A 19,478-nucleotide genomic window follows, 5' to 3' on the forward strand; every position below is an offset into this window, starting at 1 on the left:
TCTATAGGATGCAGAAAAAGCAGTTCTAAGAGGGACGTTTATAGCAATACAATCTTAGGAAACAAGAAAAATCCCAAATAAAAAACCTAACCTTACACCTAAAGCAACTAAAGAAAGAAGAACAAACAAAACCCAAAGTGAGTAGAAGGAAAGAAATCATAAAGAGCAGAGCAGAGAGGGCAGACAGCAGAAGCAAGAAGAACTACAATCCTGCAGCCTGTGGGAAAAAAAGCACATTCACAGAAAGACAGACGAGATGAAAAGGCAGAGGGCTATGTACCAGAGAACAAAATAAAACCCCAGAAAAACAACTAAATGAAGTGGAGATAGGCCACCTTCCAGAAAAAGAATTCAGAATGATAGTGAAGATGATCCAGGACCTCGGATAAAGAACAGAGGCAAAGATCGAGAAGATGCAAGAAATGTTTAACAAAGACCTAGAAGAATTAAAGAACAAACAAACAGAGATGAACAATACAGTAACTGAAATGAAAAAAACACTAGAAGGAATCAATAGCAGGATAACTGAGGCAGAAGAACGGATAAGTGACCTGGAAGACAGAATGGTGAAAATCACTGCCACAAAACAGAATAAAGAAAAAAGAATGAAAAGAAATGAAGACAGCCTAAGAGACCCCGGGACAACATTAAACGCAACAACATTCACATTATAGGGGTCCCAGAAGGAGAAGAGAGAGAGAAAGGACCCGAGAAAATATTTGAAGAGATTATAGTCGAAAACTTCCCAAACATAGGAAAGGAAATAGCCACCTAAGTCCAGGAAGTGCAGAGAGTCCCATACAGGATAAACCCAAGGAGAAACAGGCCAAGAAACATAGTAATCAATTTGGCAAAAATTAAACACAAAGAAAAATTATTGAAAGCAGCAAGGGAAAAATCACAAATAACATACAAGGGAACTCCCATAAGGTTAACAGCTGGATTCTCAGCAGAAACTCTACAAGCCAGAAGGGAGTGGCATGATATACTTAAAGTGATGAAAGAGAAGAACCTACAGCCAAGATTACTCTACCCAGCAAGGATCTCACTGAGATTCGATGGAGAAATCAAAAGCTTTACAGACAAGCAAAAGCTAAGGGAATTCAGCACCACCAAACCAGCTCTACAACAAATGCTAAAGGAACTTCTCTAAGTGGGAAACACAAGAGAAGAAGAGAACCTACAAAAACAAACCCAAAACAATTAAGAAAATGGTAATAGGAACATACATATCACTAATTACCTTAAAGGTGAATGGATTAAATGCTCCAACCAAAAGACACAGGCTTGCTGAATGGATACAAAAAAAAGACCCATATATATGCTGTCTACAAGAGACCCACTTCATACCTAGGGACACATACAGACTGAAAGTGAGGGAATGGAAAAAGATATTCCATGCAAATGGAAATCAAAAGAAAGCTGGAGTAGCAATACTCATATTAGATAAAATAGTATTTAAAATAAAGAATGTTACAAGAGACAAGGAAGGACAGTACATAATGATCAAGGGATCAATCCAAGAAGAAGATATAACAATTATAAATATATATGCACCCAACACAGGAGCACCTCAATACATAAGGCAATTGCTAACAGCTCTAAAAGAGGAAATCAACAGTAAAACAATAATAGTGGGGGACTTTAACACCTCACTTACACCAATCAACAGGTTATCCAAATAGAAAATTAATAAAGAAACACAGCTTTAAATGACACAATAGATGAGATAGATTTAATTGATATTTATAAGACATTCCATCCAAAAACAGCAGATTACACTTTCCTCTCAAGTGCGCATGGAACATTCTCCAGGACAGATCATATCTTGGGTCACAAGTCTAGCCTCAGTTAATTTAAGAAAACTGAAATCATATCAAGCATCTTTTCTGACCATAACGCTATAAGATTAGAAATCAATTTCAGGGAAAAAAAACGTAAAAAACACAAACACATGGAACCTAACCAATACGTTACTAAATAACCAAGAGATCACTGAAGAAATCAAAGAGGAAATCAAAAAATACCTAGAGACAAATGACAATGAAAACACGACTATCCAAAACCTATGGGATGCAGCAAAAGCAGTTCTAAGAGGGAAGTTTATAGCTATACAAGCCTACCTCAAGAAACAAGAAAAATCTCAAACAATCTAACCTTAAACCTAAAGGAACTAGAAAAAGAAGAACAAACACAAGCCATAGTTAGCAGAAGGAAAGAAATCATAAAGATCAGAGCAGAAATAAATGAAATGGAAACAAAGAATACAAAAGCAAAGATCAGTAAAACTAAAAGCTGGTTCTTTGAGAAGATAAACAAAATTGATAAACCATTAACCAGACTCATCAAGAGGGAGAGGACTGAAATCAATAAAATTAGAAATGAAAAAGGAAAAGTTACAACAGACACTGCAGAAATACAAAGCATCCTAAGAGACTACTACAAGCAACTCTATGCCAATAAAATGGACAACCTGGAAGAAATGGACAAATTCTTAGAAACATATAACCTTCCAAGACTGAACCAGGAAGAAATAGAAAATATGAACAGACCAATCACAAGTAATGAAGTTGAAACTGTGATTAAAAATCTTCCAACAAACAAAAGGTCAGGACCAGATGGCTTCACAGGTGAATTCTATCAAACATTTAGAGAAGAGCTAACACCCATCCTTCTCAAACTCTTCCAAAAAATTGCAGAGGAAGGAACACTCCCAAATTCATTCTATGAGGCCACCATCACCCTAATACCAAAACCAGACAAAGATACTACAAAAAAAGAAAATTACAGACCAAAATCAGTGATGAATATAGATGCAAAAATCCTTAACAAAATACTAGTAAACAGAATCCAACAACACATTAAAAGGATCATACACCATGATCAAGTGGGATTCATCCCAGGGATGCAAGGATTCTTCAATATATGCAAATCAATCGATATGATACACCATATTAACAAACTGAAGAATAAAAACCATATGATCATCTCAAAAGATGCAGAAAAATCTTTTGACAAAATTGAACACCCATTTATGATAAAAAACTCTCCAGAAAGTGGGCATAGAGGGTCCTACCTCAACATAATAAAGGCCATATACGACAAACCCACAGCAAACATCATTCTCAATGGTGAAAAACTGAAAGCATTTCCTCTAAGATCAGGAACAAGACAAGGATGTCCACTCTTACAACTATTATTCAATGTAGTTTTGGAAGTGCTAGCCATGGCTGGACTATCACCTCACACCAGTTAGAATGGGCATCATCAGAAAATCTACAAACAGCAAATGCTAGAGAGGGTGTGGAGAAAAGGGAACCCTCTTGCACTGTTGGTGGGAATGTAAATTGATACAGCCATTATGGAGAACAGTATGGAGATTCCTTAAAAAACTAAAAATATAATTACCATATGACCCAGCAATCCCACTACTGGGCATATACCCAGAGAAAACCATAATTCAAAAAGACACATGCACCCTAATGTTCATTCCAGCACTATTTACAATAGCCAGGTCATGGAAGCAACCTAAATGCCCATCGACAGAGAAATGGATAAAGAAGATGTGGTACATATATACAATGGAATATTACTCAGCCGTAAAAGGAACAAAACTGGGTCATTTGTAGAGACATGGATGGATCTAGAGAATGTCATACAGAGTGAAGTAAGTCAGAAAGAGAAAAACAAATATCGTACATTAACACATATATGTGGAACCTAGAAAAATGGTACAGATGAACCAGTTTGCAGGGCAGAAATTGAGACAGAGATGTAGAGAACAAACGTATAGCCACCAAGGGGGGAAAGAGGTGGGGGGGTGGTGTGATGAATTGGGAGATTGGGATTGACATGTATACACTGACGTGTATAAAATGGATGACTAGTAAGAACCTGCTGTATAAAAAAAATAAATAAAATTCAAAAAAAACCCAACACTAGTAAATTTAAAAAAAAAAAAGATCAGAGCAGAAATAAATGAAATGGAGATGAAGAAAATAGAAAAGATCAATGGAACAAATTCAGTTCTTTGAAAAGATAGACAAAATTGATAAACCTTTAGCCAGACTCATCAAGAAAAAAAGGGAGAGGACTCAAATTAATAAAATTAGAAATGAAAAGCGAGAAGTTACAATGGACACCACAGAAATGCAAAGGCTCCTAACAGACTACTATCAATACAAGCAACTATATGCCAATAAAATGGACAACCTAGAAGAAATGGACAAATTCTTAGAAGGATACAATCTCCCAAGACTGACCAGGAAGAAATAGAAAATATGAACAGACCAATCACAAGTACTAAAATTGAAACTGTAATTTTAAAATTCCCAACAAACAAAAGTCCATGACCAGATGGCTTCACAGGCAAATTCTATCTAACATTTAGAGAAGAGTTAACACCTATCCTTTTCAAACTCTTCCAAAAAATCGCATAGGATCGGAAACTCCCAAACTCATTCTATGAGGCCCCCATCACCCTGAATCATACAAGGATACCACAAAAAAAAGAAAGAAAGAAAGAAAGAAAATTACAGACCAATATCACTGATGAGCATAGATGGAAAAATCCTCAACAAAATGTTAGCAAACTGAATCCTACAATACATTAAAAGGATCATACACCACGATCAAGTGGGATATATCCCAGGGATGCAAGGATTTTTTTCAATATCTGCAAATCAATCAGTGTGATACATCACATTAACAAATTGAAGAATAAAAACCATATGATCATCTCAATAGATTCAGAAAAAGCTTTTGACAAAATTGAACACTGATTTATGGGGGAGAACTCTTTAGAAAGTGGGCATAGAGGGAACATACCTCAACATAATAAAGGCCATATATAACAGACCTACAGCCAACATCATACTCAATGGTGAAAAGCTGAAAGCATTTTCTCTAAGATCAGGAACAAGACAAGGATGTCCACTCTCGCCACTTTTATTCAACATAGTTTTGGAAGTCCTAGCCACGGCAATCAGAGAAGAAAAATAAATAAAAGGAATTCAAATTGGAAAAGTTAAAACTGTCACTGTTTGCTGATGACTTGATACTATACATAGAAAATCCTAAAGGTGATACCAGAAAACACTAGAGCTCATCAATGAATTCAGTAAAGTTGCAGGATACAAAATTAATACTCAGAAATCTGTTGCACTTCTATACACTAACAATGAAAAATCAGAAAGAAAAATTAAAGAAACAATCCGATTTACGATTGCATCAAGAAGAATAAAATACCTAGGGATAAACCTACCTAAGGAGGCAAAAGAACTGTACTCCAAAAACTATAAGATGCTGATGAAAGAAATGGAAGATGGCACAAACAGTTGGAAAAGTATACCGTGTTCTTGGATTGGAAGAATCAATACAGTAGTTCCCCTACACACAAATGAGTTCCATTCCAAGAGCGTGTTCATAAATCCAGTTCGTAAGTCCAACGAAGTTAGCCTAGGTACCCAACTGACACAATTATCTATATAGTACTGTACTGTAATAGGTTTATAATACTTTTCACACAAATAATACCTAAAAAACAAACACAAAAAATAAAACATTTTTAATCTTACAGTACAGTACCTTGAAAAGCACAATAGTATAGTACAACAGCTGGCATACGGGGGCTGGCATTGAGTGAATAGGCAAGAAGAGTTACTGACTGGAGGAGGAAGAGGAGGTGGGAGACGGTAGAGCTGAAGGATCATCAGCAACAGTATAGAGGGCAAGCTGCAATTTCACTCATGCTTGACATTGATGGGACAGGTTCTGGTTCCTTGCTGGATTCAGTTCTATCTACCCTATTGAAAAAAATGATCCAGTGATGTCTGGGTAGTAGCTCTTTTTTTCTCATCATAGATGATAATGGTAGCACTGGATTACATCCTGAATGGCTGCTGCAACCTTCGTGTACCATTCTACATTCAGATCCTGTGTCTCAAAAACTAACAGTGCCTCCTCAAATAAATAAAATCCCCTTGCCATCTCCTGCACTGTGAATCTCTTTGGTTCTTCAGTTCCTTCTTCTTCCTCTTGTCTCTCTTCATCCTTTCTCTGGTCCTCCAATTCCATCAGGCCTTCAATGCACGTTCGAATCTTTGAAAGTTCACAACTTGAAGGTTCGTATGTAGGGGACTTACTGTATTGTCAAAATGACTATACTACCCAAGCCAATCTATGGATTCAATGCAATCCCTATTAAATTACAATCCCTATTAAATTACCAATGGCATTTTTCACAGAACTAGAACAAAAAAAGTTCAAAGTTTGTATGGAGACACAAAAGACTCCAAATAGCCAAAGCAATCTTGAGGAAGAAAAACAGCTGGAGGAACTAGGATCCCTGACTTCAGACCATACTGCAAAGCCACAGTCATCAAAACAGTATGGTACTGGCACAGAACATAAAAATATACATCAATGGAACAGGATAGAAAGCCCAGAAATAAACCCATGCACCTGTGGTCAATTAATCTATGACAAAGGAGGCAAGACTATACAATGAAGAAAAGACAGTCTCTTCAATAAATGGTTCTGGAAAAACTGGACAAGTACATGTAAAAGAATGAAATTAGAACACTCTAACACCATACACAAAAATGAAGTGGATTAAAGACCTAAACATAAGACTGGGTTCTATAACACTCAATAGAGGAAAACATAGGCAGAACACTCTGACATAAATCACAGCAATATCTTTTTGGATCCATCTCCTAGAGTAATGAAAATAAAAACAAAAATTTTAAAATGGGACCTAATTACACTCAAAAGCTTTTGCACAGCAAAGGAAACCATAAACAAAAAAACAACCCACAGAATGAGAGAAAATATTTGCAAATGATGAGACTGATAAGGGGTTAATCTTTACAAAATTTACAAACAGCTCATGTAGCTCAATATCAAAAAAACAAACCCAATGAAACAAAAAATGGGCAGAAGACCTAAATAGACATTTCCCCAAAGAAGACATATAGATGGCCAAGAGGCACATGAAAAGATGCTCAATATCGTTAATTATTAGAGAAATGCAAATCAAAACTACAATGAGAGTGCTGTACACTTGAAACTACAAAACTACCTCACACTAGTCAGAATGGCCATCATCAAAAAGTCTACAAACAATAAATGCCAGAGAGGGTGTGGAGAAAAGGGAACACTCCTACATTGTTGGTGGGAATATAAATTGGTAGTCACTATGGAAAACAGTATGGAGGTTCCTTAAAAAACTAAAAATAGAGCTACCATATGATCCAGCAATCCCACTCCCGGGCATATATCCAGAGAAAACTATGGTTAGAAAGGATACATGCATCCCAATGTTCATTACAATAGGCAAGACATGGAAGCAACCTAAATATCCATTGACAGATGAATGGATAAAGAATATGTGGTACATATATACAGTGGAATAATACTCAGCCATTGAAAAGAATGAAATAATGCCATTTGCAGCAAGATGGATGTACATGGAGAGTATAATACTAAGTGAAGTAAGTCAGACAGAGAAAGACAAATATCATGTTATCATTTATATGCAGAATCTAAAAAAATGATACAAATGAACTTATTTACAAAACAGAAACAGATCCACAGACATAGAAAACAAACTTACGGTTACCAAAGTGGGGTGGAGAGATAAATTGGGAGATTGGGATTGACATATACATACTACTGTATATAAACTACATAACCAACAAGGACCTACTGTGTAGCACAGGGAACTATGCTGAATATTCTGTAATAACCTAAATGGGAAAAGCATTTGAAAAAGAATAGGTATATGTATACATATAACTGAATCACTTTGCTGTACACTTGAAATTAACACAACATTGTAAAACAACTATAGCCCAATTAAAAAAAAGACCATAGGTGGCTGGTGGACTCATTTGTATTCACCAGCCAAATGGCTATTTAATTGATAAAATCTTAACAAAAACTGAGTACTATGTTCTAGGCACTTTCTAGGGGACAGAGGTAGATAAATGAGACATAGGAAAGGCAACACCCCTTCCTAGTAGGGATGAGTGCTGAGCAGTTTGTGGCTGGGAGCCCATCAGGCAGAAAAGTGCTCCAGACAGGGAAGGAGCAGGTATGAGGTGGTAAAACAGTGTGCGGTGTGTCTGGGATGAGAGCTGGAAGGAAGGAGATGAGGCTGAGACCCAGCAAGGAGCGTGCTGGGAACACCTGGCGTGATGGGCCAACGAGCTTGGGCTTTGTTCTCTAGGCCAGGGTCAGCAAACTTTTTATGTAAAGGGCCAGACAGCGAAGATTTTATGTTTTGTGGACCAGAGGTCTCTGACAAAATGGCTCGACTATGCCACCATAGCACCAAGGCAGCCGTAGATGATATGTAAAGAACTGGGCATGACTGTGTTCCAATAAAACTCTACTTACGAAAGCTTGTACAGGGCTGGAATTGGCCTGTGGGCTCTAGTTTGGCAATTCCCGGGCTCTATTAGGTCATTTAAAAAATTCTTTAGTATGTAAAATAACTGGATATCTAACAGTCAGTGGCATACTCCACCTGATGAAATGTTAGCTGCTAACCATATATATTAGCCTGATTTTACTACCAGAGCATGTAACTAGCAAAATGGCAAGTAGGTTTAACACTTTGTAGGAACTGAGCACAGAATCACTTCTCCCTATGGGCAAAATCTTATTTCTTCTTTCACTTCTACCTTTCTCAGATGAGTTTCCCCATTTGCTCACCATTCTCTCCCTGTAGTCCAGCTAGCAACTGCATGAAAATCCAGCAGTTCTTTCTCATTCCTCATTCTCCTTTATTTCTCCATAGCATTAGAAAGTATTGGGAAAACCCCGCTCAGTCCCTACTGCCTGTTAGGTATCTGTGAAGCTACTTTCAGGTGTGGTCACCTCATAATTCAATTTCTCATTCCCCAGACATGAAACACCATGAGCACTTCCTAGTTGGGTTCCCACTTCACCCCCTTCCCCAGGTCCATCCTCTCCACTGCTCACAGATTGGCCATCCCTACAAAGCATTTCACTGGGAAACCCTGCGTTCAAATCTTCCACTGTAAAATCTTCCTTTTGTCAATAGGATAAAGTTTTAAAATTTAGTCTGGCATTCAGCACTCCCCACAGTTGGGTTCAAAACCATCTATAAATAATAAATGCTAGAGAGAGTGAAGAGAAAAGGGAACCCTCCTACACTGTTGTAATTGGTGCAGCCAGTATGGAAAACATACTGGAGATTCCTTAAAAAAACTTAAAACAGTTACCATATGATACAGCAATCCCACTCCTGAGCATATATCTGGAGAAAACTCTTAATTCAAAAAGGTATGTGCACCCCAATGTTCATAGCAGCACTTCTTACAATAGCCAAGACATGTCCGTTGACAGATGAATGGATAAAGAAGATGTGGTAAATATATATACACAATGGAATATTATTCAGCCATAAGAAAGAATGAAATAATGCCATTTGCAACAACATGGATGGGCCTAGAGATTATACTAAGCAAAGTAACTCAGAGAAAGACAAATACCATATGATATCACTTATATGTGGATAATCTAAAATATGACACAAATGAACTTATTTACAAAACAGAAGCAGACCCACAGACTTAGAAAACTTATGGTTACCAAAGGGGAAAGGAGGTATATAAATTAGGTGTTTGGGATTAACAGATACAATACTACATATAAAATAAACAACAATGTCCTACCGTATAGCACAGGGAACAATATTCAATATCTTGTAATAAACTCTAATAGAAAATATGAAAAAGGATATATATATATATATATATATATATATATAATCTGAATCACTTGCTGTACACCAGAAACTAACACAACAATTCAAATCAACTCTACTTCAATTTAAAAAAACCAGAATACCTTGCCAGTCTCTACTGACTCCATGCCAGGCAAATTGGGCTGTTCACTGCCCTCTTCATGAGACTTATCCTATCTGGTTTTAGGTACAAAGCAGTTTCTCCATCCCAAATACATTATAGAAAAAGGTCTGGACTTTTCAGTTTCTACTTTTCTACTTTCTAGCTGTGTGAGCTGGGTAGCAATGAAAATCATGATAATACTTCATGTGTGTTGAGTGCTTACTTTGTGTCATATGCTGTGCTAAGCACTTCATATGTATTATTTTAATTATTTTTTCCAATTATTATTATCCCTATGTTACAGGTGAGAAAACTGATGCATAAAAGAGTCTAAATGACTAGCTCAAGATACCCAGCTTTTCTAAGCCTCAGTTTCTTCATCTGTAAATTGAGGATTCTTGTGAGGATTAAATAGAAAGCATCGAGCACAATGTCAAACACAAACTGAGTATATGTTACCTTTCTGCTCGCTCCCTATTATTCCTTCCTGTCCTTTCGGTATATCTTTTGTGCCCCAGCACAGTTTTCCTCCATTTTAGTCAAGGCAGAAGTAACTTACTGACTCTGGCTCCTATAGAACTAAATCTTCAATATAAACATTTTGATGTTTTTCACCCATAGCCTTATTATCTTTTTATGTGTTCATCATGCTTACCTACAAGACTGCAAACTCTTGAAGAGCAAAGGTGGTGTCTACTGGCCTAAAGTAGTTCACTTTTTGACTAATTATTTTGACTGACTACATATATATACATACATATATACATACAATTGTGTATCTATATATATATATACACACACACAATATATATATATTTTACCACAGCAACTTCAAATTTTCCCACTTTTCTCAAGCTTCCGACCTTGACCCCTTCCTAGCACCCTCCTCAGTCACCTCTCCTACAACGTCACGAAAGAGGAAAAGCCATCAGATAAGAACTTTCTTACTCTCCTCCACTACACCCAGCAACTCGCCTCTGTGCCAATCTAGTCCTTTCCCTCCTACCTCCTACGGAAAATCCCTCCCCTATGGCTGGGTCTCTTGCCCTCCAGTCATCTCGGGGGACTTGCTCCATTGATGATATGCTCCTTCTGCAATGTTGCTACCTTCTCCTGCTCAACAATCTCGTCTCACCTTAAACATGCTCACGTCTCTCTGATGCTCGGAGTCCTGAACGATGGCACATTTCCAGCTGGCGGCCACCATTCCTCCCTCACCTCAAGCCAAACCTCTCCAGAGTCAACTGTGGCCCTGCCTCCCCCTCCCACCTGCACAGCAATCCAGCTCTCATCGATCTTTCCAAAGTAACCAGCCACCCCTTTGATGCCAAAATCAATGGACTCCTTTCAGTCACTACCTAAGGACCTGATTAACTGAAATGATTCATCAGATTTTAACGATAGTGCAATTAGTTGTCTGTCCATTTTCCCCAACAAGAATGTAAGCTCCATGAAGGCAGGGACCTTCATCAGTTCTGTTCACTTTGGGATCCCTATGTTGTCTCTGGCCTCTTGTACATAATAAGTTTACAATAACTAAGGGACTGAATGGATCTTGCCCTCTTCTTGGTAAATTCTACTTTCCCCATCAAAGCATGTTTTACACTCTGATTGTCTGCTTATCTGTATCCCACCAGCAGTGTAGTTAGAGCAGAGACAGTGCTCTTGGTAGTTGCATCACTGAGCACAGGGCCTTGAATAGAACTCCAAAACATATGTATTGATCGAATGACTGAAGGGAGGATAAGAAGAGGGAAGGGCTTTTATGCCTTGTGGTAAGTAGGGAAGAGAGTAACACACAATACATTCTTATTTCCCAATCTTGCTAAAAGCCAAGAGTGATGATTGGATAGTTGACCTGAATTAATGAAAGATTATTCATTAATGAATTAAGAGAGTTCATTCTCATTGAATTATTATTGAGCTTTCATTTTCTTTCCAGCTAAATTACCTTGGCACTCCCTACTTACTGGGGAAACACCTCCAGGCAGATTAGATACCATCTCACACCAGTCAGAATGGCCATCATCAAAAAATCTAGAAACAATAAATGCTGGAGAGGGTGTGGAGAAAAGGGAACACTCTTGCACTGTTGGTGGGAATGTAAATTGATACAGCCACTGCGGAGAACAGTATGCAGGTTCCTTAAAAAACTACAAATAGAACTACCATATGACCCAGCAATCCCACTACTGGGCATATACCCTGAGAAAACCATAATTCAAAAAGAGTCATGTACCAAAATGTTCATTGCAGCTCTATTTACAATAGCCCACAGATGGAAACAACCTAAGTGTCCATCATCGGATGAATGGATAAAGAAGATGTGGCACATATATACAATGGAATATTACTCAGCCATAAAAAGAAACGAAGCTATTTGTAATGAGGTGGATAGACCTAGAGTCTGTCATACAGAGTGAAGTAAGTCAGAAAGAGAAAGACAAATACCGTATGCTAACACATATATATGGAATTTAAGAAAAAAAAATGTCATGAAGAACCTAGGGGTAAGACAGGAATAAAGACACAGACCTACTAGAGAACGGACTTGAGGATATGGGGAGGGGGAAGGGTAAGCTATGGCAAAGTGAGAGAGTGGCATGGACATATATACACTACCAAACGTAAAATAGATAGCTAGTGGGAAGCAGCTGCATAGCACAGGGAGATTAGCTCAGTGCTTTGTGACCACCTAGAGGGGTGGGATAGGGAGGGTGGGAGGGAGGGAGACGCAAGAGGAAAGAGATATGGGAACATATGTATATGTATAACTGATTCATTTTGTTATAAAACAGAAACTAACATACCATTGTAAAGCAATTATACTCCAATAAAGAAAAAAAAAGAAAGAAACAGTCCAGGTACCTGGCTTCTCCCGTATCCAGTCAGACAACCATTTCAAATGACAATCACAGGTCCAGGGATTCCCATGAAGATAAAGGCTTTCCAGATCAGGCATATAGGTGACCATCTCTTGAGGGATGGAGCTCAGAAAGTTATCAGACAAGTATAGGTACTTAATGAAAGATGTTTTAAATATCCGGAGGTAGCACAAGGAGACAAATGTATCTGGATGAAGCTTAGTGAGCTGGTTCCCTTCCAAGTGCACCAGTCGGAGAGAGGTGAGTCCATAAAAAACCTCTGGGTTTATAAACTCGATATTGTTGTGGTCCATATGCAACCGTGTCAAGCTCCTGAGACCATAGAAAGTGTCCTTCTGAAGTTTTCGAACTTTGTTATAGCTCATTTTTAAGACCTAAGAGTAAAAAGAACACACTTATTTTGTCAAAGGAATTATCACAAAAAGGAAAATCATATCCATAGTAAAACATACGTTGAGATTAATCCAATGCAGTGTGTGTACCTTGTTTGGATCCTAATTCAAACAAACGAGTTGCAAATCAAGTATGAGAACATCAGGGTAATTAGAATATTCTTGAACAGTTTATGATATTGAGGAATTACTGCTATAATTTTAAGGTATAATACTGATATTATGGTTCATTTTAAAAGATTCCATAACTTTGACATATGTATTGAAGTACTTATAGATGAAACCTAACGATATCTCAGATTTGTTTCAAAACAATGCAATGAAGTAGAAAAGTAGTGGGTGAGGTACAGGTGAAACAAGATCTGTTATGTGTTGATAACTACTGAAGCTGGGTGATGCCGCATTGGGGATCATTATATTATTCTATTTTTGTATATGGTATACTTTTTTAAAAACGTATTATGGAAATTTTCAACCATATACAAAAGTATCTTGACATTTCAAGTAAACTTAAGATTTCTTGAACCTGAATTTTTCATAAGAAATATGATTTTATCTTTCACATTTAAAACACCTTTGGACTTCCCCGGTGGCACAGTGGTTAAGAATCTGCCTGCCAATGCAGGGGACATGGGTTTGATTCCTGGTCCGGGAAGATCCCACATGCTGCGGAGCAACTAAGCCCGTGCGCCACAACTACTGAACCTGTGCTCTAGAGCCCGCGAGCCACAACTGCTGAAGCCCATGCACCTAGAGCCCATGCTCCGCAGTAAGAGAAGCCACCACAATGAGAAGCCTGTGCACTGCAACAAAGACCCAACGCAGCCAAAAATAAATAAATAAATAAATTTAAAAATAAATAAATAAAATGGCTTTACTGAGATATAATTCACATGCCATAAAAATCCACCTTTTTATTTATTTTTTTAAAAGATTTTTTTTATGTGGACCATTTTTAAAGTCTTTATTGAATTTGTTACAATATTGCTTCTGTTTTCTGTCTTGGTTTTTTGGCCACAAGGCATGTGGGCTCTTAGCTCCCTGACCAGGGATCAAACCTGCACCACCCCCTGCATTGCAAGGTCAAGTCTTAACCACTGGACCGCCAGGGAAGTCCCCAAAATCCACCTTTTTAAACTGTACAATTCAGTGGCTTTTAGTATACTCACAAGGTTGTGCAACCATCGCCACTATCTAATTTTAGAACATTTTCATCACCCCAAAATAAAAACTGATATCCATTAGCAGGCATTCTCCCCCTCCTCCTAGCCCTAGAAAACCACTAATTTACTTTGTTTCTGTGGATTTGCCTATTGTCAACATTTTAAATAATGGATGATACAATATGTGGTATTTTGTGTCTGGCTTTTTCCAATTAGCATAATATTTCCAAGACCCACCCCGGTTGTAGCACATATCGGTCCTTCATGCCTTCTTATTACTGAGTTGTATCCCACTGTATACATGTAATATATTTTGTTTATCCATTTATGAGTCAATGGACATTTGGGTGCTTTTTATTTTTTATTATGAGTAATATGATTTTTAATTGATTTTGAATTGAAATTAAAAGTTTTTCAATATTTCAGTAGTGTGTGGGTATTCTCCAATTCCTTCTCCAGTTACCAACTGAACACGCTCCTTCTCCCAAAAAGAAAAGAAAAAGAAATGCTAGCAAAAACAATGATTTATCATCATATTATCCTAATTTGACCTAATCTGTCATCTCTGTTGAGAATGTTTTTCTGGAATGCCAAGTTCCCTAATAAGCAAAGAAAATTGAAATTGACAACATGGAACGGCTTTGCCCCAAGTATTATCAAACTCAATGTTCATCAATATCTATGGAAAACCTGGTCAAGAAAACAAATATGTGTGAATTCCATGAATGAAATGTATTCCATCTAATCCTCTGAAGATATATATTCCAAATAAAGCCTGATTAAGCCAAACCAACAGAATCACATACCTAGACTTAAATCTATGGTTTTACAGAGGCTTAGTGTGATGTACAAAGGCTCACACTGCCCACTGGCATTTTATCTTTTCTAAGGATAGAACTGACTTTATTTTATTGCACTGTATCTCTTCTATGAGGAGCTTTGGGAAACATTTTTTTTTCTAATTTAAAATCAGATGTGGTTGTACTTTTCCTGAACAGTAGTTTTATTTTTTAATTAACTGAAAAATTGAGTTAGCTTCTCAAAAGCCTCAAGTCCTACTTACAGCAGACATACTGATCTTTATGCCTGCAGTTCCCCGCATTCCCTTTGTTCTTGTTCCTAAGATTTCTTCTACCTTTTGCTTTCTTTCCTACTGGGGTGGTAATTCTTACAATATTCGATGCATTCTTGGAAGTCCCCGTAACTGTAAAAAAGTTTTTGAATAAGGCAGTGCATAAGTAAAGTGAAGCTAACTTCTATGTAAAGACTGCAATTATTTTTAGAAACTATTCAATTCCCAGATGAACATGACTAGAAGTGGCCTTTTAGGATTAAATTTTAAAGGTTTAGTAATCCTTGGGCATTGATAATTTTTTTCTTTCTATGAGCCTGAGGTATGAGAAAATCAGAATTTTCTTATTCTAATTTCCACATACAGTTGCCTTTAAAAAGAAATCAGTTATTTGACCTTTTCCCTTGATGTCTACATCTAATTTACAGTGTCGATTTGGGGGGTTCTCCAGGAACAGGTAGCTTTTGGAGGCACATCTCACAGCATTAACCTGCCCCTTCCCCACATCAGTCTCACCTGCAAGGCCTGCAAATCTGAGAAGGTCTTAGGAGGGATTGTGTGAATGCCATTGCTGTGTAGCATTAGTAACTCCAACTTGTTTAGGCCAGAAAAATCCGTTTCTGTCAATCTCACCAAACTGTTGTACCTGAAAGAAAAACATAATTCTGGGCATAAGCTAAGTCAACTGAAGTTCAAATGTCAAAGCAAAACCCAACAAACACACACATAGAACTGAATTTCACTCCCCGCCCCCTTGTTATTTCTTGTGCTCTAAGGAGATAATCCAATGCTTGAAATATTGTTGAAATTCATCAGACGCCACAGAAGGTCAGCCCCTCCAACCCAGCCCTTGCAGTCTCAGTTACAATTATCCTACTCAGATTCCTGGAAAATGCCACATCCCTTCTCATTTTCAAACCTTTGTACATATGCTGTTCCTGCAGGTTGGAATGCCTTTGACTCTAGCCCTATTTGTGAACACTGTTAAGACCCAGCCCATTCTCTAATAACATGGCCCCCTTGTTCTCCCAGGTGTAATTCATCATTATGAAGTAATGGTTAAGAAACCTGGGCTCTGAAGCCAAATGTTTTGGGTATGAGTATAAACTCAGGTACCTGGGAGTAGGGCTGACCCTGGGTTAAATCAGTAACCTTTCTGTGCCTCAGTTTCCTCGTCTATAAAATGCAAATAATAGAACCTACTTCAAACGGGTTATGAGGATTAAATGAATGCGTACATGAAGAGTGCTTAGCTCAATGCCAGGACACAGTGTTAGTGATTGTGTCCCAAGGCACTTTGTATGCTCTATTATAGTTCTTATTAAATTGTACTAATTATACAACTGTCTTCTCCCTTTAACTATGGTTTCTAGAAATGAATAATATATCTTGTTCATCATTGTATCCCTGGTACCATCATTGTGTTTGGCCCACAGTAGGCGCCCACTAATGTCCAATAAATGATGTTAAGTCTGCTTGTATGTGCATTCACACACACAGTTTTTCATCAACTTTTAAAATACAGTTGCCTTTTAGCAGATTTAATTTACACATTTTTAAAGCCTTTTAAATAAGTCGGTTTCTATGGAGAAAAAATCCAAGGGCCTTAAAAAAAGATCTAGTTGAGTTTTCATATATATCTTTTATGTGTAAGAGGACGCTTCCAGTTGTCCTGTTACCTCTTACTGATATATCATAACACTAATTCTTAAAAAGAGCCATATTATTATCCAGCAAAAATGTAGCCAGAATGCAGCTTTTCTATAATCATGGGCCTCTCAGCCTACCATGAGGGACTATGGGTTCTAGAAGAACTTTCTCTTAGTAAAAGTTTAACAGAAAAAAATTTTTTATTGCCCCAGCAAGCTTAAGATCCTCATGTATTCATTTCAGAAGAGAAATATTGTTAAAAGAATTGTGGTTAATCTCCCAAAGTCACAAGTGTTTTGAGGACAAATCAGCAGTGTCATCAATCCCTCCTTGAGAAGGAAGCAAGACAAGGGCCCCTGCGCACCCTAGATTGATACGTTCCACGTTGGGCGGGATGCTGTGTGGGATGGAGGTCAGGTACCGAAACGTGCAGTGCACCTCTGTAGGCACGTAACAGGCACAGCGGCGAGGACAGGCCCTGCCCCCGGGGAAGACCACCAGGCAGACTGCAGCGAAGGAGACCAGTAAGCTGGTGCTTCCCCTGCTTTTCACCTTCATCCTGAAAAAACATCATACCTCGGAGTTATAAATATGGTTTGAGCAAAGTTCCAGTAGACCACACACAGTAACTGGTAATCTGGGAGACCTTCCTAAAAGGTCGTAAGGGGCCAATTTCATTCACAACTTTTATGGTAAAGCTTACTCTTCACAAAGCCATAGTGTATGCTGGCCTCATATAGATCCTTGTGATCAAGCAGGATATTTATGGTTGTGAAATTCCTTTACAGCTTTTCACTTCTTAACGAAAAGCGGCAATCCCTATTACTTAGAGATTCATTAGAAAAGAAAAGTGGAAACCATAATGGAGATATTGTGACAACTGAAGTACATAAGGCTTAGTTTCCTGTTTATGCTTTAGTTTTTTAGACTTTAAAAAAACTGATTATAAAACTAATACATGTGCAACAGAAAATTTAGAAGCTGTAAATAAGAAGAAAAAAGAAAATAAAATCACTCATACTTCCCACCACCCAGATATAATCAATGACATTTTGCCGTACTCCTTCCAGCCTTTTACATATTGGGTTGGATGTTACTGCATATATATGATCAAATGAAATTTCATAACACATTTTTATCATTGAACATATGTTTGTTTTTTCATTTTATCAAACCTTCTTCAAAAACATTTTTAAGAGCCGTAATAATCCACTGAAAGGACGAATAAATCTCTTTCTAACATGTCCTCAAGTCCTTGACAAAAAAGACACATTGTACATGTCACTGCCAAACGATGACCGTAAGTAATCGTAACTGACCGGCTGAGAGGGCTTGAGCCTTGCACCTGCGCCACACTGACCCCTCGCAGGCATTATGCCGTCTGCTTTTGCTCTACTTAGAACATCCCTCTGCCTCTTTTCTTGGTCCCTTCTCCTCTGCTATGGGGGTGGGGGAGCATAACCAGGGAAGAAATATGCTCAGCTTGTTGGAAAAATGGTATCTGTTACCCACATGGGGGTGAAGCCCAAGGATCCAAACCTAGTTTTTGCCTGAAATTCAGAATATACAAAGATTGTAATAACGTCTTTGTTATGCTTCTCTAAGAAAAGTGACCTTCATAGAATGGTTTCTTTTAGATTCTACCAGCAACCATCCTTTAGCTATAAACCACATTTAAAATAACATGAATGCTGAATCGCTTGTATCTCCATATAGATAGAAAGATAATGGAATTATTAGAATATAGCCAAATTAAAATTTACTATAGGATTAATCACATGACAAATTTTGTCATTGTAACCGTCTGGTTACAAACATTTTAAATAAACTTCGTATGATCGGAGACAGCATTTCCACCTTCTTATCATTAGGTAAGCAAAGAAAGAAACAATAGGATGCAGGTAGTTCTCTCATCCAGCTAGAAAAATAGAAGTTACGGGTATGCCCACTTGAGAGTTACTGAAAAGAGAATCAAAAGTCTAAAAGAACACGTGGATAGTGGATTCCCACAAACTTAAACCTGAAAATGTGTATAATGAAATAGATAGAAATTGACAATACCTGAGCTCTTCTGTCCTGGTCCTAAATCCTCTCCTGACATAGGCAGAGACTGAAAATCTTCCCAAGAAATGGAAGATCATATCCAAACCTGAGTAAGGAAAAATTCTCTGCTCCAAAGTGAAGCCAGTGGCTTGGTCTTTCTGGCTTGCAGCTCAGGGGTATTACTCTGGAGAGAGACCTGGAGGCACCCCCCGAGCCGCAGCTAGATAACCGGAGCTCACATGAATCAGCAGCGTGCCTTTATAACTGTTGCTACGGAAACAGAAAGCAAAGTGGAGGTTTTAAAATGTCCTTTCTCCTCCCTCAACGGTGTGCTTAAATTCCCCCTGAAGTTGTCATTTAAATATATGTATTAATATCACTCCCTTTTGCCCCCA

The 19,478-nt window shown here is 37.9% G+C and overlaps 1 protein-coding gene across 1 annotated transcript in view; it reads right to left on the reverse strand.

The window, feature by feature from the left end:
- The window catches only part of IGSF10 (immunoglobulin superfamily member 10), a 43,497-nt gene extending 24,368 nt beyond the window's left edge, over nucleotides 1–19,129 (reverse strand). Inside the window, exons 1-4 of the mRNA XM_060011423.1 lie at nucleotides 19,102–19,129; nucleotides 17,405–17,599; nucleotides 15,907–16,036; nucleotides 12,747–13,137 (exon numbers count right to left, since the gene is read on the reverse strand). Coding sequence (XP_059867406.1) covers nucleotides 12,747–13,137; nucleotides 15,907–16,036; nucleotides 17,405–17,598 — 715 coding nt within the window. The 5' untranslated portion in view covers nucleotide 17,599; nucleotides 19,102–19,129. The remainder of the gene's footprint in view (nucleotides 1–12,746; nucleotides 13,138–15,906; nucleotides 16,037–17,404; nucleotides 17,600–19,101) is intronic.
- Nucleotides 19,130–19,478: the final 349 nt, after the last annotated feature.

The sequence above is a fragment of the Delphinus delphis genome, chromosome 4 (assembly GCF_949987515.2).
Source record: "Delphinus delphis chromosome 4, mDelDel1.2, whole genome shotgun sequence".
Taxonomy (NCBI): domain Eukaryota; kingdom Metazoa; phylum Chordata; class Mammalia; order Artiodactyla; family Delphinidae; genus Delphinus; species Delphinus delphis.